Raw genomic sequence first — 24,544 nt, forward strand, 5'->3', positions numbered from 1 at the left:
CGTAACAGTGTAAAACGTCAAATTTTAACTAGCTGATTTGACTGACGGGTAATTCTGGGACTCGATTCTGACAGTTCGTTCTCTACGCCATCGGCTGCTTGCAGGCAAAGATGAAGTCCTACTTGCGGGCGGATAGTCAGTATCGACGAGTGTACCACCCGTCCGCAAGTGGGACTAATTTAAACACCACCGCCACCATACAAACGATAAAAGATGGGTTAGATTTATACTAGTATATATATATATCATGATTGTAGTATTTATCGTTTGTCGACATCAAGTGTCTGTCAGTTATTCTGTTACCTTTGACCCCGGTTGAAAATCCTACAGTCAGCAATCTGCGATCTTTCATCTGTAATAAACAGTGTGTAACTAATAGCACAGAGCTGAGGTATTTTAGTTACATCAGACTATGCAGCGCCCTCAATTGTAAAACCTGAGTGTAGTGACGCCATTTCTATAAATAGCTCCTCGACTGTTCCTGGTCTGAGTCATCGGTAACACTGTTGACATGAAGATATTGCATGCATTGCCAGTAACTTGCGATTACGGCGAACAAGCCACGTCTGTCCAACGAGACATTTCGAATTACATGTACGAAGTAAGTACGAGTAAGTGTGCAAATGTGTACAGTAATAGTCCTGCTGGAGTTACACCACCGATCGATACTTGTACATAATCAAAATTAGTACGTACTGTATGGCAAGCAGTCAAAAAGTGTTAAGTGTTATTTTAGTTTAGCTACAGTATTTTGTATTTTTCGTTGTTTCAAACTAATTTAACCGTCTACGTGTATATTTTCGATGGAATCCACACTTTTATTCCATGGTAACATTATTTAATTCAAACAATAATAATGATAATAATGTTGTAGTTTTTAATATAGACCTTTCCAACTCTGTGCTCATAGCACTTTACCCCTGTCATGGATCTATCTGTACAACGGCCCTTTATACTTCCTCAGCTCCCTGGGAAGCATACAATCCATTGCAGCCTTTATAAGCACATAGGATTAAAGCCTTCACATTGCAACCTCTATCCTACCAGGTCCCCAGTTATACAGATGGGTTGACTGAAGCACAGTCATGGTTGAAATCTTGCCCAAGGACTTAAGCCACTCAGAAAACAAACAACATTTCAATTATTTGAGATTATTGTTTTATTTTTCGTCAAATCAGAATTTTTTTAAGTATTATATAGTTGAAAGTCAAAGTTTTTTGTATAAAATTTTTGAAAATATAATATCGGATCGTGGTAAAAAAAATGTATATCTTTGGACCACTTGATTCTCTTAGTAGGGGTGTGGAGTACTAACTCAAATGACTGACTTCTGATAGGCCTAACACGTTGGTGGGAGGGTTGTTAGGGTCAGAGGACTTTTTTATGAGGTGGATAAATTATTCCTTTCCACCAACTACTAGGAAATTAACATTCATGTTTTAAAAATTACATTAAACAAATCACATGAACATAAATATATAAATAACCATACATTTGAGCCAATCTTGTCGGTGGCAGAACAACTTTCTCTGGCACCTCTAATTTCTTTGATATTTTTCCAAAACTTAAAAGGGTCATTCGCATTCACTAATAAAATGTTACGCTGTTTTGTTTTGTACTCTTTACTTTTGGTTCTACAAATTATTTTATAACCCTTTCGTGCTTCAATGTATTGTATTAGATCACTTTGAGCATTTGATCTACGGTAGTTATTTAATAGTTCAAACTTCTTCTCTCTTGCAAATAAACAATCTCTATCCCACCACGGTTTAGTTATCACTACAACCCTTACTTTAATCATTTCCACTAGATATCATCATGCCAACTCCAGCCCTTGAGTAAATCTCAGTTAAAGTATTCAGTGCTTTGTCTAAGTCAAAACATTCTATAGCCTGATAAAACACGTGATGCAACTGAGTGAACAAATCATCCTGTAATCTTTGTTTAAAAGTTACCTTTTTTAATTCTTTGTGTGTTACAGAGTAACTGACAACAATCAAGAGAGATGGATATTTGTGTTGATCCTCTAAGTGGACATCCAAATAAAGCCTGGAAGCTAGCATTGAATAAAGGACAACATTTCAAGAAGGTATCACCAACAAATTGTAGTGATCCAAAGAAGGAAGGTATGTAAAATAATAAATTCACCACAACTACAAAATCAAATCAATTCTGTAATAATTTTGAATTCAATCTTTTTATTTTCATTTCTTTTCTCAGTGTCAAAGCTATCCATTCATTTTAAACCCATTTTCACTTTTCTGATTTACTTCTGTATTTCTCAAAGGAATGCAAACACAGACAAACAATTCATTCTTCCTATTAGGATATTATGTTCTGTGTATATCTACATGTAGTACTATTTTTATTCTTCCTGTTAGGTTATGTACGTTTTGTGTGTATATCTGATACACATTCCAAGACGAATAAAATGGCAGACTTACCACAAGGTGATATTTTACTTCATGCAGGAGATTTCACTAAAGATTCTACACCACAGGAATTTGAAGCATTCAACAAATGGATCGGTAAATAACAATAATAAGTTATTTTGATACATTAATTCCTTCAATAATGTTAAACATATATTACCAATCAATCAATCAATCAATCAATCAATCAATCTTTAATAATAGTAATAATGGCACTATTTCTTTTTTACTCCAGGTAGTCAACCCCATGCACACAAAGTTGTGATTGCTGGCAACCATGAATATGTGTTGGATTCAGCAACATTTAATCACAGGAGTTTTTTGAAGTTTTTTGGTTATAAAAAATCAGCAACCAAGGAGGATATAACCAAATGTTTAACCAATTGTACTTATTTAGAAGATGAAAGTATCAATGTTTGTGGTTTTAAAATCTATGGTTCACCATGGTAAGTATACATATACACCTCAGTCCTAGAAATCTATGGTTCACCATGGTAAGTATACATATACACCTCAGTCCTAGAAATCTATGGTTCACCATGGTAAGTATACATATACATCTCAGTCCTAGAAATCTATGGTTCACCATGGTAAGTATACATATACACCTCAGTCCTAGAAATCTATGGTTCACCATGGTAAGGATACATATACACCTCAGTCCTAGAAATCTATGGTTCACCATGGTAAGTATACATATACACCTCAGTCCTAGAAATCTATGGTTCACCATGGTAAGTATACATATACACCTCAGTCCTAGAAATCTATGGTTCACCATGGTAAGTATACATATACACCTCAGTCCTAGAAATCTATGGTTCACCATGGTAAGTATACATATACACCTCAGTCCTAGAAATCTATGGTTCACCATGGTAAGGATACATATACACCCCAGTCCTAGAAATCTATGGTTCACCATGGTAAGTATACATATACACCTCAGTCCTAGAAATCTATGGTTCACCATGGTAAGGATACATATACACCCCAGTCCTAGAAATCTATGGTTCACCATGATAAGTTTACATATACACCCCAGTCCTAGAAATCTATGGTTCACCATGGTAAGTATACATATACACCCCAGTCCTAGAAATCTATGGTTCACCATGGTAAGTATACATATACACCTCAGTCCTAGAAATCTATGGTTCACCATGGTAAGGATACATATACACCCCAGTCCTAGAAATCTATGGTTCACCATGATAAGTTTACATATACACCCCAGTCCTAGAAATCTATGGTTCACCATGGTAAGTATACATATACACCTCAGTCTGATTACACGATAAACACAACATGTCTAAAAAAAACTGACAGTTTTTTTACCCAAAATTTCATCAAAAGTACAAATAGACAAACTGATAAACATTAAACTATTACTGTGTACAACTGAGTACACCGGCCTTGTGTTTGCTTGCTTTTTTTTTCTCATTGAAAATATTATACACATATTGCCATTACTAGCCACAAGTATCAACTAGTATTTGTTGACCATACACACCTGTTGATTGGCTACTAGTATCAACAATATCCTAATAAGAATCAGCCCAGCATTTTTTGACTTTGTCATGTATATACTCTCACACATGCGCACACACACGCACACACACACACACACAGTCACACACCCAGATAGATAGATAAAAAGACAGACAGTCACACAGATAGATAAAAAGACAGACACACAGACAGACAGACAGACAGACACTGTACCACAACTATAGCCCTTATTGGTTCAGTTGTGGTAAAAGCAATTTTCCATTCCTTAAATGATGAACTTACATAACTGTATTGCCTATTTTGACTTAAGATGATTCAACTTCCTATCTGAAAATTTCTTTTGCAGTCTGTCAAAGGATTTTATTTTTGTATGCTCTATCGTTCTTGCTAAGGCATGTTGTTATGACTGACTGGTTGGTTGGTTGGTTGGTTGGTTGGTTGGTTGGTTGGTTGGTTGATTGATTGATTGATTGATTGATTGATTGATTGATTGATTGATTGATTGATTGATTGATTGATTGATTGATTGATCGACTGACTGACTGATTATAATGTTGTAAGCTCTCAGTATTATTTTTCACAGGCAACCAAGATATCGCTCAGGGGCATTCACATTAGATCGTGGCCAGCCATTGTTAGACAAATGGCAACAAATACCAGAGGACACTGATATTCTTTTAACACACACTCCTCCACTAGGTAAGTGACTATTTACATGCGATATAAACTTCCAGGCACCTATGACCCCTTACTAGGCTCACATGTCCATGAGGTCATGTGTGCTGAATAGTGGGACAATATGTTGGCAAAGACTGAAGTGTGCAGTCAAACATTTCAGGTAAAATTTCAAAGTTGTATTTGGAACAAATGTTAAATTGAATAGTAATATTCTTATACATTTAGCCAGTGTTCCAAATTATGACTTGACGCTTGAATTAGAAATGTTGAACAATTATTTGTGTGTGTAAAACTTCAACATTTACACCTCCTACACAACAACCAAAAGTGACGTTCCTCTAATATCATCCTGATATGTTTTATTAGTAGTAGATTTAGCCCCAATGCAAACTCTACACTTTTAACGGTGCAGACATGAATTTATTTGTGTGAACTTAATGTTTCTGGTATTTGTTTTATGTAAATTTGTGATAGGTTATGGAGACAATTCTATTGATTGTGGGTATTCAGGATGTGTTGAATTACTCAATACAGTTGAACATCGAGTTAGACCTAAGTACCATGTATTTGGTCATATACATGAAGGTAAGTGTTTTTTAAGTCTTTCCCCAAAAGGGGAGGCCTCATTTACAATGGGCTCCCTCCATCCGTCAGTCCCTCTGTCCATAATACGTCATATCTCAGACATGCAATATCCATTTTCTATCAAACCTAATACAAAAGTGACATATGGGACATATGGTTGTCTATTTGTTTTTTTATATATGCAGATTTGACCGCATGACAGCCATATTTGTAGTCAAAAAATCAATTTTAATGGGGTGCGTTCGATTATGTGTCCTCAGGGAGCCTCAGACCAGGGTAACTGACGTCACTTGGGCACCTCTGGTCATGTGAAAATCAAACGTATTTTATTGCATTTGGAGTACCCCTGGGAGTCTATAATTAAATCCGTGATTCACGATAAATAATTTGGTCCGTCTTTCCAAAATATTTTAGACAATTTGAAGTGAAAAAAAAAATTATTTCCTCACTAAATGTGGAAAGATATCCTCAACATGCAGTCATATCACCCATTGCTAATATCACCCATTGCTCATATCACCCCATTGCTCATATCACCCATTACTCATATCACCCATTACTCATATCTTCCCATTACTCATATCACCCATTACTCACATCACCCCATTGCTCATATCATCCATTATTCATATCACCCCATTACTCATATCACCCATTGCTCATATCACCCCATTGCTCATATCACCCCATTGCTCATTATATCACCCCATTACTCATATCGCCCCATTACTCATATCACCCCATTACTCATATCACCCCATTGCTCATATCAACCCATTGCTCATATCACCATTACTCATATCACCCATTACTCATATCACCCCATTGCTCATATCATCCATTATTCATATCACCCCATTACTCATATCACCCATTGCTCATATCACCCCATTGCTCATATCACCCCATTGCTCATTATATCACCCCATTACTCATATCACCCCATTACTCATATCACCCCATTGCTCATATCAACCCATTGCTCATATCACCCCATTACTCATATCACCCATTGCTCATATCACCATTACTCATATATCACCCCATTACTCATATCACCATTACTCATATCACCCCATTACTCATATCACCCATTACTCATATCACCCCATTGCTCATATCACCATTACTCATATCACCCATTACTCATATCACCCATTGCTCATATCACCCCATTACTTATATCACCCCATTGCTCATATCACCATTACTCATATCACCCCATTACTCATCTCACCCCATTGCTCATATATTAACCATTGCTCATATCACCATTACTCATATCACCCATTACTCATATCACCCATTACTCATATCACCCCATTGCTCATATCATCCATTATTCATATCACCCCATTACTCATATCACCCATTGCTCATATCACCCCATTGCTCATATCACCCCATTGCTCATTATATCACCCCATTACTCATATCACCCCATTACTCATATCACCCCATTGCTCATATCAACCCATTGCTCATATCACCCCATTACTCATATCACCCCATTGCTCATATCACCCCATTGCTCATATCAACCCATTGCTCATATCACCCATTGCTTATATCACCCCATTGCTAATGCGGTATCTTGTATAGTAATACACCCTAAACAGTTCATGAGCTCACTGTGTTATTTTCAGATTGTACATCATTTTGATAGAATGTATAGCCAATAAACTAACTAATCATCTTGTCATTATCTGTTCACATTCACTTTGTTGGCAAAGCACTTAATAAGCTTATTGTCTAATCAGAGATTAAAGACATTATAACATCATTTGATTTGTGATTTATCCTCATTTTTTAGGTTATGGTGTTTACACTAATGGTATCACAACATTTATCAATGCTGCTATCTGTACATCCAAATACAAACCAACAAATCTTCCAATAATATTTGATTTACCAAGGCTTGAAAACCCCACTCTTTGATGTGAAAGATACCAGCTGGTGAACTTTACACTGTATGGGGAAACCAACCAACCAGCTGGTTAACTTTACACTGTACAAACAAACAAACCAGCTGGTTAACTTTACACTGTATGATGAGGTACCAGCTGATGAACTTTAGGTTAACTGTGTTGATGTAAAGTATGAGACATTACTCAGGGAAAGTTACACGGCATGTGTCTATTAGGGAAATTGTGTAGATGGAAAGTATGGGACATTACTCAGGGAAAGTTACTTGGGTATGTGTCTATTTGGGAAATATTGTTCAAATGAAAAGTTATGTGGGGTGTCTAGTTTGGAAACTGATCTTTAAATGGAAGTACAGGACATTACTCAGGGTGTATAGTTGGAACCACAATGGAAATAACTTTCAATTGCTTTCCTGTGTTATCCTTGGCAATACTTTTATATATACACTTTTACCTTCCATAAAGGAAGGCGATATATGAAGGATGAAATGTATGTATGTATGTATGTATGTATGTATGTATGTATGAATGTATGTATGTATGTATGTATGAATGTATGTATGTATGTATGTATGAATGTATGTATGTATGTATGTATGTATGTATGTATGTATGTATGTATGTATGTATGTATGAATGTATGTATGTATGTATGTATGTATGTATGTATGTATGAATGTATGTATGTATGTATGTATGTATGAATGTATGTATGTATGTATGTATGTATGTATGTATGTCTGTCTGTCTGTGTCATCATTTTCTCAAGAATGGCTGGCTCAATTCAAACGAAACTTGGTGCACATATTTTCCAGAGTAATGGCTAGAACTGGTGATGTTTTGGTCAACATTCCATGATAATTATTGAGTCATTTACATAATTAACAATTTATTAGGCTATATCTTAAGAATGCACTCTTCAACTTCAATATAATTGGTACCATACATCACAGGGGCGTGTAATATTTCATAGATTGTTGTTTTCCAGGTCTACAGACTAAATATAACAACCTTTTGATTAATATATATTCCTACATGTAAAGGGAAGAGACAAGGGAGGACATCGATTCACGACCCTGTATAAACTCCTCTGTACGTCCAGCTATAAGCTATTTTGAATAATCAGCTCGTTGCTGATTGGCTGTTCGAAACTACGCATATAAAGAAAGCCTTTCAAATCCCCCGGAAGCATCACTACTTTATGGGCCACCAAAAATGAAATCAATTTCAGTATACACAGATTCACAGTTTGACATGGTAAAAATGCAGTTGTATTGGAAATCGTACAAGTGTACTCACCAGGAACCTGTCGTGAACTTTTCGCGATCCATGGTTCCGGGTTTAGTGATAGGGACGTGCTTCTGAATCATTTGAATTTGAAATGTAGCGGCCATCTGACGTCATTGGTCAATGTCCCTTTCTGGGCCAATCAGTAATGAACATTTGACGGCTCAGTACATCGTTTGACTTGCCTTTGACATACAGAGGAGTTTATACAGCGCTCACTTATTGTAAACGGTCCATTTTTCTTGTTACAAAAGCATTTTTTGCCCCCAGTGATAGTGTATAACTTTACTTGGCACCTATTCTTCATGCGGGTATGTTTTTGTTGCAAATGTGAATGTCAAATGTGCATGTTTTGTTCAAATTTGAAAGGTTAACGAAACAAGATGACCACCCTTTAATATTTCTTAGTAGTATAGAGATTGATACATTTGTAGCAGCAAGATTCATACGATATTTTCCTAAGAAAACGGCATTCTAAGCAATAAGAAAACAACAATCTATGAAATATTACACGCCCCTGTGCCATACATTGGTGATAAGAAAGTGCATATGGCCAATCAAGTTTGATAATGTCATTTTTAATTGTAATGAGAGATTTGCATAATTAATGATGTACAGTAATTAGGCAATATTTTAAGAATGTATACTTCAAATTTCATATAATGTGGTACATGTATTGATATAGTTTACTGATGTAGTTTTTAATTGTAATCCATCATTTGTATAATTAATGATTTGAGAACACTTATATATAATCCCATGAAATGTTAGTTTTACATCAGGTTTTCGATCTGTCCTGTTTGACATCACACAAGTGAAGATTTTCATGTTTTTAAGTGATAAAATGTATAATTTGGTGCACACAATCAAATGGAAAATGTAAGTGAATACATTAAGACTTAAGTAAAATAACCAACAACTCAAGTATCGTGTGACCTGCAATAACCAAGATTAGTCTCAATAGAATTAATTCAGCAGAGTTTAGAAATTTTGATCATTGTAACTGGATCAAACTGGTTTATCCAGACATCATTGAAAATGACATATTGCCCATTGTAACTGGATCAAACTGGTTTATCAGACATCATTGAAATTGACATATTGTCCATTGTAACTGGATCAAACTGGTTTATCCAAGCCAGCAAAGTATCAGTTGCAAGAATTTTACTACAATGTAGCTGAATGATTTACATTGCTTTCTTAATTACTTGTTGAACTACTATACTAGTGCAATTTACAATTAAGTTATTACATTTTTACATTTCTTTAATAAAGCTACATGTGTTTTTTTAAACAGAACTGTCTTTATCATTTCCTGGAAAATATTGGACACAATTTGAAAGTGTGTTTTTGCCCATTAAGTACCAAAACTAGATGCCACAAGAAACACCAAATTGAAGCTTATTTCTCAATTTCATTGGTTTAGCAATGATCCAGTGGTGCCTCATGGGAGTCAGTAGACATGTATATATATTAGATGAGCAATGAATATCCATAATGCTGAAGTGCATACCTACCTTCTTATAAATAGTAATGAGTTACAGTTTCACTACAAGCTGGTCAACATACAACCTTGGAAGTTACAGTTCCACTACAAGGTTGTCACCATACAACCATGGAAGTTACAGTTTCACCACAAGGTTGTCACCATACAACCTTGGAAGTTACAGTTTCACTACAAGCTGGTCAACATACAACCTTGGAAGTTACAGTTCCACCACAAAGTTGTCAACATACAACCTTGGAAGTTACAGTTTCACTACAAGCTGGTCAACATACAACCTTGGAAGTTACAGTTCCACCACAAAGTTGTCAACAGACAACCTTGGAAGTTACAGTTTCACTACAAGGTTGTCACCATACAACCTTGGAAGTTACAATTTCACCACAAGGTTGGCACCATACAACCTTGGAAGTTACAGTTTCACTACAAGGTTGTCAACATACAACCTTGGAAGTTACAGTTCCACTACAAGCTGGTCAACATACAACCTTGGAAGTTAGAGTTTCACTACAAGGTTGTCACCATACAACCTTGGAAGTTAAAGTTCCACTACAAGGTTGTCACCATACAACCTTGGAAGTTAAAGTTCCACTACAAGGTTGTCAACATACAACCTTGGAAGTTACAGTTTCACCACAAGGTTGTCAACATACAACCTTGGAAGTTACAGTTTCACCACAAGGTTGTCAACCTTCTAACATTTATTTATTTTCTATAACACCCTTTCTATTTTAAAACAAATATTCAAAAGTGCTGAACAGTTACAGTTAAAAATTAAAAACATTGGGAAATGATATGTTAAACTCATGAGATAAACAAACATAAAAGACCTGATAAAACTACTAAAATACTACAATCAAAATAACTTCATTAAATTAATGTCCATAATGCTGTTTAAAAGACGTGTTTTCAGTTCACATCTAAAATGTTCTATATTATCAATATTCAGATCTGCAATTATGAAAAAATATGGCAATACTGAAGATCTCATGGTCCTCAAGTGCTATAGATATGACGGAAGTGTCCGTATATGGGCTTTAGGGGACGGGCAAGGTCAAAGTCAACATTCAAGGTCATCTTAATTTTTCAGTTTTTATCAACAAATCAACGAAACATTACAACAATTACATGTATAAATGTTAAGTAGTGGCATATTACCTCTGAGGAAGGAACATCACGACTTCTATCAGATATCGTTACTTAAACGGCTAAAAAAAACTGTAGAAGATGAATCACAACAACACAGACAAGGAAACAACCACGTGATGAACAACTGATACTTGCATTGTTGAGAAGACAGACAAGGAAACAACCACGTGATGAACAACTGAGAAGATATGAATATTGCATGGTACCAATCATAGAAATTAACATTGAAGCTTTAGAAAAGAGTTAGTTATCAGGATCGATAATAAGTGAGAAACCACAATTCAGCCTGGTACATTTGTCACAGAAATTGCACTGTAGTTTTAAACTTTGATATTTTTATTTTGACCCAGAAAATAAATGTCTTGTTATATGAAAGAAAAGTTTTATCCTTGTATTATATTTTTCTTTTCTCACAAAAATCAATTATTTATTCCACAAATTTAGTTTTCCTCTGTCTCCTGTGAGCCACCATAGATTTATTCCATCAATGTGTGAATGCCATTTCAAAATACTGGCGACTATTAAACCAAGTCATCTGTATCAATCAACCACCTGTAGGACTGTTTCACCTATTACTAACGGTGTGAGAATGACAGTGGACTTATTAATTAGGAACATTTATAACATGAAGGGTTCGGTAGAAACTGTTTTGGTCACATGCCATAAGACACCATGATACAAGGAACTGAGAGTGCATCGTTTGTTGGGGTTATAGTTGACCAGTATCTATCTTGGAAACAACAAATAGCAACCGTCAAGGTAGTCTCACTGTCAGATTTGTGCCTAATCGCTGCATGTCTGCCGAGTGGCTTAGCCACGAGAAGAGATGGGACGAGGGACTAAAGTCCCTCACTTCTCGTGGCTTCGCCGCTCAGGGCGCACAATGTTTTTCAAAATTGGCTTCCAACTATATTTCACAATTATTTTACTCAAATCAGTCATTTCTACTCAACAAGACAGAGTACACGGAATGATTTACGTATTTACGTATTCCAAGAGCCAAAACACAGGTCGGGTCAATTTACCATAAAGTATGCAGGTGCGAAAATATGGAATAGAATACCAACATCCACTGCAGGTCAGAGTTCAAACGAAAGTTTTAAAAAAATATCTGCAGTCTGGTAACATTGTACTTTAGATTAGACGTATTTACTTATTCTCTGTTGTTGTTGTTGTTGTTGTTGTTGTTGTTGTTGTTGTTGTTGTTGTTGTTGTTGTTGTTGTGTGTATTGTTTGTATTTGTAAGTTTTGAAGATTCCAGATTTATTATATCATATTGGACATGCCCAGATAATATTTATTGTCAATTGTATTTATAGGGACTGGACTAGATTAGTTGTAAGACAACTATTTCCATCCCCCCTTTCCCGTTAGTTATTGATATACATATCTTGACAAGTAAATGTATTTGTAATTTGTAATTACTATTATTATTATAATTATCATTATTATTATTGGGAATAAATCATTCTTATTATAACCTCACTTCTTTACACTTCTTTTGGTTTAATTGCACGTTGTTCTGTATACTAGTATAGTATAGCCCATTTACCAGATTCAATTGATTTAGTGTACTGAAAGTGTCGTGTCATCCCTGGTGTACGTTGGCTTTGATGTTGCCAACCTTGAAGCTGCGTTTATTCAAGACAACCCTTTGCATTCTACCTGTAGGAAAATGAGCGACCCATCTCATTCAGTCTCACAAGCTTTGATATGGTTTATTATATCAAAAGCTTTGCTAAAACCAAGGGAACAAATTCCGATCATGTGTCCAGGGTGATCTAACCAAGTTTGAATTAGTTTGAATATAAAACACTCATTTATATCGTGACGTAACGTTACTTTATCATGTTAATGAGATGCAATAAAAGCAAGACTCACAATCAATGGGAACTTTTGTATTCGCCATAAAATGTAGCTTGTAGTTCCAGTGTAACCAGACAATTGTAAATATTTGGAACGTGTCATTTTAAAACGATTCAACCTCGTACCTAACAACTCATATTTTGTGTTACCAAATGGCATGTTGTAGTTCACCGCGACGGTATAAATTAGCAGTGCACATATCCTCAACTAGGAGCGATAAATGAAACCTGCTGCCCTGCTGCTAGACATGGCAATGACACATCGATTATCTCTTCAAGTCTTCACATTCTTACTATGCTTTAACGTACTGGTGGTCATCTTTCTCATCACTAAAAATCATCTGGCTGTTGTCAAACCCAATCCAATATATAGGTAAGTTATCCACAAATTGGTTTCTATCAATCCTTATAAACCACGGCTTCCAATGTATTGAAACTAGGATCTATTATGATCTATTAACTCACAGTAGATCCATGGTTTGACCATGTTTAGTCATTCATGTAGGGTTTATGTTTAGTAGTCTAGTTCCTATACAGTATCATTACCATGAAACGTCCATTCACAGTTGGAATCCAGACTAAAAGTTTAATGCTACTTTCTTGATATGTCTCACCTGACAACCTAGGGAGCGATCAGTTTTACGACCAGTAGGGGAAGGGGTGGCAAATCAGGCGTTCACCTCAATATGGGACTCAAAGAAGGGCGTGATCATCATTTTGACAAAATAAATAAGGGGGTGGGGTCACCTTATTTTCAACAACTAAGCGAAATCATAAGCCACGCCGCTGTACTTAAATGTCCATACATTTATTAAACAACTAATGTATGTGGAAACTATAAACAATAAATAGCTATAAATATACATTCAAACATAATATAAACTCTTTGTCTCTTGATACATCCCATGCATATGACATGGAGTCAAACACTGCACTATGGCCAGTTTTGTTAGAAATGACTTCTCTATACTGGATGCCATGAGTTGCATAGTATCATCTTGTGGTATAAAAAAAATTGCATGTATAGCTGTACACGTGACACAACACACGAAACACCTTGAAATTTACTGGAAGGACTGACCTAAACATGTTGAAACATAACCACTGTAGGGTGATACACACTTGGAAATAATACAATGTATATAGCAAACACTGACTGAAAGTGCCTGATCTAGCTTGTGTCTAGATATTGGATATCCAATATCCATGTATATATAGTAAGCCTTATTTTAGTACAGTCAGATGTAGCCAATACCATAATGCTTCTACAATTTCATTTAGGACAGATTTTTATCCTGAGAATGACATATCGATTACAATACAAATGGCCAGTACATACCAGGTGCTAGTTGTGAATTCGATGCAAATGAAAACTAACCCCCCCCCCCCCCAACTCTAACCAAATAGACAACTAGCTATTACTATATACTCTAATACTAAGCAATTGTCTTAACATGTCTATTCCTTGAATTGTATGTTACAGGTCTGTCATGGATTCCAAAATGACACCACAGTCAATGAACGATACTGTAAAGGTGATTAGGCATCAGGTCCAATTTGATGTAACCATAGACAGTAGAGGGGAGACTCTCCCCTCTACTGTCTATGATGTAACAAATGTATCAAGTTTAGTTGAATTCAGGTGAGTCATTGAATTTTTCACGGTCGTCACAATATCGTGTTTTTTTTCATTCCGCCTTCCCCCTCGTCTACAAAATACGTCGTGTTGCTTCGACCTCTAAGTCACCAGCCTGTAGCTGTTCGTAAGAGGTTGATTGATGTGTGAGGGCACCCCAACACTTCGTACTTCACACGAATCACAGATTACCTTTCCCATCATGACACATTATTGAACGTCCAAAAACAGAACCCTCTAGTTAATGTTTAACCCCTTCCTTTAGTGATCTGAGCACTAACTGGAATGTCGGTGTATTGCTTTGGAAACGCGATAAAAAACAAACAAAAACATTATGACCAATGTTTTTACAGATTTTGTTTGTTGTCAGGTTTGAACAAGTGACTTCTGAGAGTGCTATGGGTGGTTATGTTTTTGGTTATATTCGAATTAAAACAGATCTTTAAAATCGACGTGTCAAGGGATCGATTCTTCCGGGGTATTTTCCGATGGAGAATCCGATGACGGGACAACAGTACTAGCCCCACAGTCTTTAATCTGTCAAAATGTTGACCCAGTGTTTGACATGTACAGGATTAGCAGTCTTCTACCGGAGCTAATATTTAATATGTGCAGTGGCTGATAAACAACTCCTTGTCTGTGTTGCTGCTGAAGTGTTATCAGTAATGGATAGTGTAAGACAAATTGGGATTTAGAAAGTGTGAATTGGGTTGACATCAAACATAGACCCTAAACGAAAGTGAAACCAGTCCAACAAGCTAAGTCAGAAACCACATGTCCGGCCCGGACCAAAATAGCTTGCCAAAATTACGAGAACTTAATTACAGAGAAAAATAATTAGAGCCTGTATTCAATAAGTCATACTACAGCACCATAGATGTAGTAGTGACTGTACAGTAAAAAATTTAACTTGGAGGGGGGCATAAACTGTTACCAATCAAAAGAAACAGTAAACATTTTTTTTAAAAACCACGAACTTTACACAGGTTTTCATATGAACTAGACGATATACGTCTCAATGTTCAACCCTATCATAGTATCAGGCTTCTACATTGACAGGGGCTTGTGAATGTTGTCACTGTGGTGTTGTATGGATTATTTGTTGCGCCGCGAACACGGGAAATTGCATGATGTGTGTGTGTTCCCATCTGAATGTGTACACTTTTATCTCAGTATTATTATCACCTAGCCTGGCAAGGGGTGAGACAGTGTGTAGCAAGGGTGAGATGGACTGCCATCCTGTGAACCTATCGGGCATACTGTAAGTACAATAGACACCGGTGGAAAAATAAACAATGCGGCTCTGCCTTGTTAAGTTGTTTATCTTTCCACAGTTGTCTATTGTGTACTTATCTAAATCAAAACACCCTTAATCTCATAATTATCGGAGGATAGGTTACCATGACAATATGTTTTATCTCTTATCTACTGGATTATCACACTATACAAACACCCAGCTTTGTGCAAACTAGTGTAAAAGACAGTCTCCTTTATATGTTTATATTAGTTTGTACATAGCCCTCGATTGCACCATAGACCCTACACCTGGTGTAGACTTTTTTGCACCTTCCAAAAGAAAGCTCGAAGACGAGCAGCTAGACTCCATGACCACGTGCACTGTTTGAAAAGTATTTGTTTGTCAAATGTTAACTACAACAACAAAGTGTACGTACAGAACATGTTTTAACGTGTTTGTGTTATTGGTGTTTTGGTAACATTATTTCAGCAAACAATGTAAATATTCAGAATACATGCATGTTGAGTGTTGAGGGAGTACAAAGGCCCATGTACAGTTAACAATGGGTTCTTGTCAGAGATAATAATTACAAAGCATTTTGAGAACAGTGTTTGGAAGTGTTTTATGAAATCATTATAAGAAGACACATGAATACTATTATAATGGATGTACATGAAAAACAACAATTCACACCAAACTGTTATTTTTATAGCGACATCATACACACCAAATCTATATCTATTACAGAGACAACATTAAAATGTTCCAGACCATAGAACAGTCCATTTCTATTTATAAGAAAAATACAACGGTGAAGCAGATGGGATTTCAACAGTTGCCAAGCAACAACTATTGTCATAACAACTACTGCCATAACTCTACGGATAAACTTCACAGAGAATTTAACAGAAATTTACTCGAAGTTCCCGGATTAAAGAAATCGTGTGCAATTGTCGGAAGCAGTGGTATTGTTAATAATTGTGGTAAACAAATTGATCACCATGACTTTGTTATTCGAATGAACTTCCCAACAATGGTAGGTTTCGAAAAGCATGTCGGGAAAAGGACCGACTTACTGGCTGCCAATTATATATCGGTTCGTCGACTATCTAGATATTTAAAGAAACCAAGTAACTATATGCCAAATGCAAAACGAATGCTAAAAACATTCTATCAAATGACATCAAGGAATGCAAACATTATATTATGGGTGACATTTGCAATAGGTAAGGAAGAGAATGGATATCTCAAAACAATGCTAAAAGAAGCTAGAAAGAGTCATATTCCATTTAGAGTTGCCTATGCTCCAGTACCATTGAAGGAGACGTCTAAAAGGTATGTAGTTCAAACTGGACTATACGATTTATGGTTCCTCACTCATATCACAGGCTTAGTTAGTTATGTTTATGAAAACAAACAAACAAACAGACATAACATAACAAAATAAATAAATAAACAAATAAATAAATAAACAAACAAACAAATAAAAAAACCACAGATACAAACAAACAAAACAATAAATAAATAAATAAATAAATAAATAAATAAATAAATAAATACTGACAAGCATCAACAAGAGAGTAATTACAAATCATTATCAACTACAAGAATTACTATATGATTTCCAATATACGAAATGGTCACAATTGTGGGGTATGTACAATCGTGACCAATTCACATATATGAAAACATGTAGTAATTCTTGTAGTTTATAATGATTTGTAATTACTCTCTTGTTGATGCTTGTCGGTATTTATTTATTTATTTATTTATTTGTTTTTGTAAACATAACTAACTATAAAGCTTGAGTACATGTGTTCATATCAGCATGTAGTATATTTATATATCGTATGTGATTATAGCCCCCTCAACGATGAATCTTCCAGTCTAAGGACTTTGTGAAATATTCAAGAGTGTTTGTTCTACTAGTGTAGAAATGTTGACATTATGTGTCAGGTACATCACGTTACTTGAACTAAGATCAATGTGTGTGAAATGGTCACCCTCTGCAGTAGTGTTATGACAAATTCTAAATGTGTTCTCATATTTTTAAGTCACTGTTTCACTTTATATTGAACACGGTACGTATTGTCCTGCAAGTTGTTATAATCTTGATAATGGATGTGTAATGTAAAGATACAAGTCATTCCACTCAATATTGACCTCACAATATAACAATAAGGAATTCTGTCCAACACTTTCACATACACCCTTTGATGTGTTTTTGTTGAAGACACATTGGGAAAAAAACTAGTTTTCAATTTCGTCTTTCACGACAACTTTGACGATATGTTTTTTTACCATCTTATTTTTTTCAAAGGATTTGGGGAAGAAAAATCCAAAGCGAAGGTTTTCAGGTCATTACGGCTGCCATCAATCTGTGTGAACATATTCAGGTTTATGGATTCTGGCCTTGGAATCTGAATAAAAAAGGCAGACGTATTCCTTATCATTACTACGATCGTGAAAAGGATGGAATTCGTCCCGTGACACTGCAATCCATGGTGGACGATTTTCATATGATGGAAAATCTACATAATAACAATGTGATCACCTTGGTTACAGACCCATGCAAGTGATATAGGAGTATATAAGTTATATAGGATTATATATAGTGTTACAGTGGAAGATCAAGACGTTGTGACAATGGTTATTTAAACAGCATTTTACATCATGAACATCATATCTTATTATGAGCACCATGATTTTTGTTCTAATCTTTCCTCATACATGTAGTGATGTAAGTGGTCTAAAGTGATAACATGTACAGGGCAAATCTAGCAAGCAGTACTATTCTCAGGATTGAACTTTGTGACATCTCCATGTGAAATGTGTTAGTAGTCTGAAAAAATGACACTCCACACAGATGTATGTAGTCATAACAAGTTGTATTGTATTTTAATTGTTACAAAGTAGACATTTACACAAAGAAAATAGTGATAATGCTAGGATAGCACACCTGATAATGCTAGGATAGCACACCTGATAATGTGACCGTAGCACACCTGATAATGCTATGATAGCACACCTGATAATGCTAGGATAGCACACCTGATAATGTGACCGTAGCACACCTGATAATGCTATGATAGCACACCTGATAATGCTAGGATAGCACACCTGATAATGCTAGGATAGCACACCTGATAATGCTAGGATAGCACACCTGATAATGCTAGGATAGCACACCTGATAATGCTAGGATAGCACACCTGATAATGCTAGGATAGCACACCTGATAATGTATGATAGCACACCTGATAATGCTAGGATAGCACACCTGATAATGTATGATAGCACATCTGATAATGCTATGATAGCACACCTGATAATGCTAGGATAGCACACCTGATAATGCTAGGATAGCACACCTGATAATGTATGATAGCACACCTGATAATGCTACGATAGCACACCTGATAATGCTACGATAGCACATCTGATAATGCTAGGATAGCACACCTGATAATGCTAGGATAGCACACCTGATAATGCTAGGATAGCACACCTGATAATGCTACGATAGCACACCTGATAATGCTACGATAGCACACCTGATAATGCTACGATAGCACACCTGATAATGTACGATAGCACACCTGATAATGCTAGGATAGCACACCTGATAATGTATGATAGCACACCTGATAATGCTAAGATAGCACACCTGATAATGTATGATAGCACACCTGATAATGCTATGATAGCACACCTGATAATGTACGATAGCACACCTGATAATGCTAGGATAGCACACCTGATAATGCTACGATAGCACACCTGATAATGCTACGATAGCACATATGATAATGCTAGGATAGCACACCTGATAATGCTAGGATAGCACACCTGATAATGTATGATAGCACACCTGATAATGCTAGGATAGCACACCTGATAATGCTAGGATAGCACACCTGATAATGCTAGGATAGCACACCTGATAATGCTAGGATAGCACACCTGATAATGCTAGGATAGCACACCTGATAATGCTAGGATAGCACACCTGATAATGCTAGGATAGCACACCTGATAATGCTAGGATAGCACACCTGATAATGCTAGGATAGCACACCTGATAATGCTTCGATAGCACACCTGATAATGCTAGGATAGCATGCCTGATAATGCTAGGATAGCACACCTGATAATGCTTCGATAGCACACCTGATAATGCTAGGATAGCACACCTGATAATGCTAGGATAGCACACCTGATAATGCTTCGATAGCACACCTGATAATGCTAGGATAGCACACCTGATAATGCTAGGATAGCACACCTGATAATGCTAGGATAGCACACCTGATAATGCTAGGATAGCACACCTGATAATGCTAGGATAGCACACCTGATAATGCTTCGATAGCACACCTGATAATGCTTCGATAGCACACCTGATAATGCTAGGATAGCACACCTGATAATGCTAGGATAGCACACCTGATAATGCTAGGATAGCACACCTGATAATGCTAGGATAGCACACCTGATAATGCTAGGATAGCACACCTGATAATGCTTCGATAGCACACCTGATAATGCTTCGATAGCACACCTGATAATGCTTCGATAGCACACCTGATAATGCTTCGATAGCATGCCTGATTTATACTATAATTTATGTATTACAAGTCTGAATTGTTGACTACAAATCACATTTACGGTTCTAAATTACAAATTATATTGCAAAGAATAACACTGAACTGAGTAAAGCACTTTTTCTATGTGTTACACTAGTCCTGTTTATAGCATTCATATCAAGTATAAAAGTATACTGTTTCAATTGGTTTATTTACAAGCCTTCGAGCATTTGGTCTTTCTAATGTTGTCAATTAGCAAATGAAACAGTATACTTTTACACTTGATATGGATGCTATAAATGATTGTGATACATACAGAAAATGCTTTACTTTGGTGTTATGGGTTATGTACCAGGTCCAGTATATTGATGGCTCAAATTGAGAGATCTCAGTGACTGGTCTAGACATCAATCTAACTGTTAATAAAATAGTGATATTTGCATAGTTGGCACATAAACCACCACCTGGGGATGCTATACTAGTCGGTTTTGACCAGTGAGCTCAGTGTATGCACTCACTCTCACTCATGCAAATATTTCGTTCCCTGGTCAAAACTTCTTGGTATACCATCCCCAGGTGGTGGTTTATCTGATCAGTTTCTGATATAGATATCCATAGTTGCAGCTTGCATGCATACCAAGGATCACATCACCATGTATTATTACATAATTTACATTAGGACATCTCATTGAACTTCAAATACTGAATTTCAAACCAATATCCCACTCTATTTTTGACCCAAAATCCCAAACAATTTGTCCATGTAAATCATTACTAGTAGTATGATGTTACAACATTGTTGCTAAGCAAAATAAATTGAAATTTTTACACATCAGGTGGGAAATATCAATTATTTACTGTGCACAGAATCACATCAACACACTGATTAATAGTACAGGATAGAGAAAGCTACAGTGCTATATGTAAAACACACAAACGTCAAATTAAAATAAAAAAGATTTTCCTGGGAGTACAGATTTGCATTGATGGTTAGTAAATTGAATAATGACAAAATACCACAAATTCATAAATAAGGAAAAATTACAAACAATATCATCAAATCTCACTGCAGTCTACATCACCAACTGGTGTATTATTTAGCAATTTTATTGTGTAAATTTGAATGGTGTCTCTAGATACAATACTTCCTAATTCATTGACCAATTTTCTGGGCTATACAAGATTAGAAGTCTTCATCATATATTTATTGTTTTATTTCATTTTACATTAATGTCGTGCTAGTTGTGACAAAGATGATCATACTTAATTCTATGTTTTATTTATCATAACATCAGGTTGAAATCAGTTTGTGCAGACTAGCGATATGAGGGTGAATGTATGGATGGATGAACAGACTCATGGATGGAACCCAACGTATAAGTCCCCTCTGGACAGTGCCTGTTGGGGACTAAAAATAAGGTCCCCATTATCTGTACATTGACAATACTAGCCAGTAAATTTCAAATGAAAAGAACGGTTTAGATCCGATAATATTTCAAACAATCAATGTTTTAAAAGACTTACCAGCTGTATCTCTAAGTTTTATACATGTAGTGGAAACTTGTCAGTGTTACAAGGATACTTACTGGTTATGTCCAACTTATACAATCCAAGGATAATAAACATACATTCCCCATTGTATTCACGTTCTCTAAGCAATCAAAACATTCAAATACTCCGAAGGTTGCTACACTATTGGATCAATCAAAATGTGATCAGCCTGCTAGCTTTGAGTGACTTATTCCATATTGAGTAGTGACTGATATATATATACATATACCAGTACTCCTGTTAGTTACATCTTAATTAGTAGATGTACTGAATAATTTACATTTGATATTTCAAGAAACATCTCAATCAAATATCACACCTATTGCCGAGCAGTTTTTAATATGAATTTTTAAAAGTAAATCACATTTCTATGGAGCAATCATTTTGATTTGAACACATTTTTCACCAGATATGTAGTAAAATGTAACATCCAGATAACATATCAAGATTTATCAACCCCCCTCTAACCCCCCCCCACACACACACACACATCATGCCCTTAGCACTATAATTTTGTACACATTTCATTAATTTTACAACTATCTTATTAATGTCACAGAAAGGTTTGATAAGAATTTCTCACTTAGCTTTCCAATATAATTAATGAAAATCAAAATTAAATTAAATTTTATCACGCTAATTTTCAATTTCAATCATATATATATTAAATTATTTCAATTTATATGTATTGTAGCAATCTCCTGATAAAATTTTCCAATGTATCATTTCATATATCTCATTCTGACACTCCTCATCCCACTATACCCCAGTTAAATCATTGCCCCCCCCCCCCCATTCCACATTGGTTGGTGTGTATCATTACCTAGTTACCACATTTCACAATAACAGCTGTGATTGGTTGGTGTGTATCATTACTTAGTTACCACATTTCACAATAACAGCTGTGATTGGTTGGTGTGTATCATTACCTAGTTACCACATTTCACAATAACAGCTGTGATTGGTTGGTGTGTATCAATATGGCCATACCACATTAAATTTTCCCATCATGCATCATTCAAGGTGTAAGGTTCATTATGTGTCTGTGAGTCAATTGAATATCTATAATTCACTTAAAACACACCAACTCAAAAATTGAATCATCTCTATATTAGATAAATGTTATCAAAATGATATATTACAATTACAGATATCAAATAATGAAAAACTCTGATAAAGTAATATTCAGGCATGTGAACTTTCAGCCATCATGCAATGCATTACAGGATGACAGTAAAACTACAAATTACTCCCATTGTTGCCATGGTGATTTCAAAACAATTGATCCCCTGAGTTAAGAATGAACTTTAAGGATGGCATTTAGGATGTACACACCTGTATACTATTAAGCTGGCATACATTATAAGTTATACAACACAGTGTATATAAATGAACAAATGACATGGGTCATGCAAAATAAGAGAAAATAAATACATGTCAGACATTATTGTACAATTCCAAACTGAAATCTTAGTTTGTATTTAAAAAAAGTGCCAATGGCATTGCAGTACAAGTGAACAGACCCCAATCTATTTATTACTAAAAACTATTCCATGTGGTTTGTAGTATAAATTGCATTGGTAAGCATTGGTAAGCATAGCAACATTTACTACAAACTATTACATTTATTGGTCAACTATTTAGTATCACTGACCTTCTCATCACAAATTGTGTATTACTAAGATTTATCTGATTTGTAAATAAGTAATATCAAGTAAAAGCTGATGTTGTCTTCATTAATCTTTCAATTTGGTAAAATAAACATCACACAAATCTGCCATGTACTTGTACAGACTATCCAACTAGACACATTATATTACATTGCCACCAAATACCAAGGTAATTGGTCCAGCATTGCTACCTCACACACAACAGTGTCCCTACTAGCACACACACACACACACACACAAACAAACACGCGCGTGCACGTGCACACACACACACAGACACACACACAGACACACACACGCACACACACACACAGATGGACAGACACCACACCATGCCTATAGCACTACTGAACCATATCAGTTCAGATGTGCTAAAAAACTTTTTTATAAATGTATTGGAGATAAACCTTATTATAAATGTAATTGTAGATTTGTGGTACATCTATGACACAATTTCTCTGATTCTGTAATTGGTGCACACTACATGTAGTTCTTGAAGAAGCTGCCAAAACATTTGTCAACAAGCCTTCAATTAAAGACATAGTCCCCAACTTGTGTGTTTTATGGCAAAGTTATTGTGCAAATCTGAATGGTGTCTCGAGATACAAAACTTTAAAATTTATTGACCAATTTACTATTTGACCTTGAATATAAGAAAGCTGACCTTTGGGTTATAGACATTTAAATGGAGTCTTTGTGCATTCAACTTTATTAGTTCACATAGAAAGAAAAGGTTTGGTCATTTCACCTTGAAAATGTTTGTCAAGGTCAAAGGTCAATGTCTCATTAGAAAGCTCATCATTGATAATGTGAGGGTAGACACTTGAATGGTGGTCATATGTATCATACTTTTGGAGATAACAGGCAACATATGCTTTATTATCACAAATATGGCATTCTGCATATGCCTCACATAGTAAAAACCAA

At 35.7% G+C, this 24,544-nt stretch overlaps 1 protein-coding gene across 1 annotated transcript; it reads left to right on the forward strand.

The window, feature by feature from the left end:
• The first annotated feature begins 511 nt into the window (after positions 1-511).
• On the forward strand, positions 512-7,608 carry LOC144452308 (metallophosphoesterase domain-containing protein 1-like). The gene is made up of 7 exons (XM_078143378.1): positions 512-601; positions 1,982-2,126; positions 2,382-2,528; positions 2,668-2,878; positions 4,528-4,643; positions 5,097-5,207; positions 7,021-7,608. Exons 2-7 carry the CDS (start codon positions 2,006-2,008, stop codon positions 7,143-7,145), a joined length of 831 nt encoding a protein of 276 aa, XP_077999504.1. The 5' UTR covers positions 512-601; positions 1,982-2,005; the 3' UTR covers positions 7,146-7,608.
• The last annotated feature ends 16,936 nt before the right edge of the window (positions 7,609-24,544 follow it).

This window comes from Glandiceps talaboti, chromosome 22 (genome assembly GCF_964340395.1).
Source record: "Glandiceps talaboti chromosome 22, keGlaTala1.1, whole genome shotgun sequence".
Classification (NCBI taxonomy): Eukaryota; Metazoa; Hemichordata; class Enteropneusta; family Spengelidae; genus Glandiceps; species Glandiceps talaboti.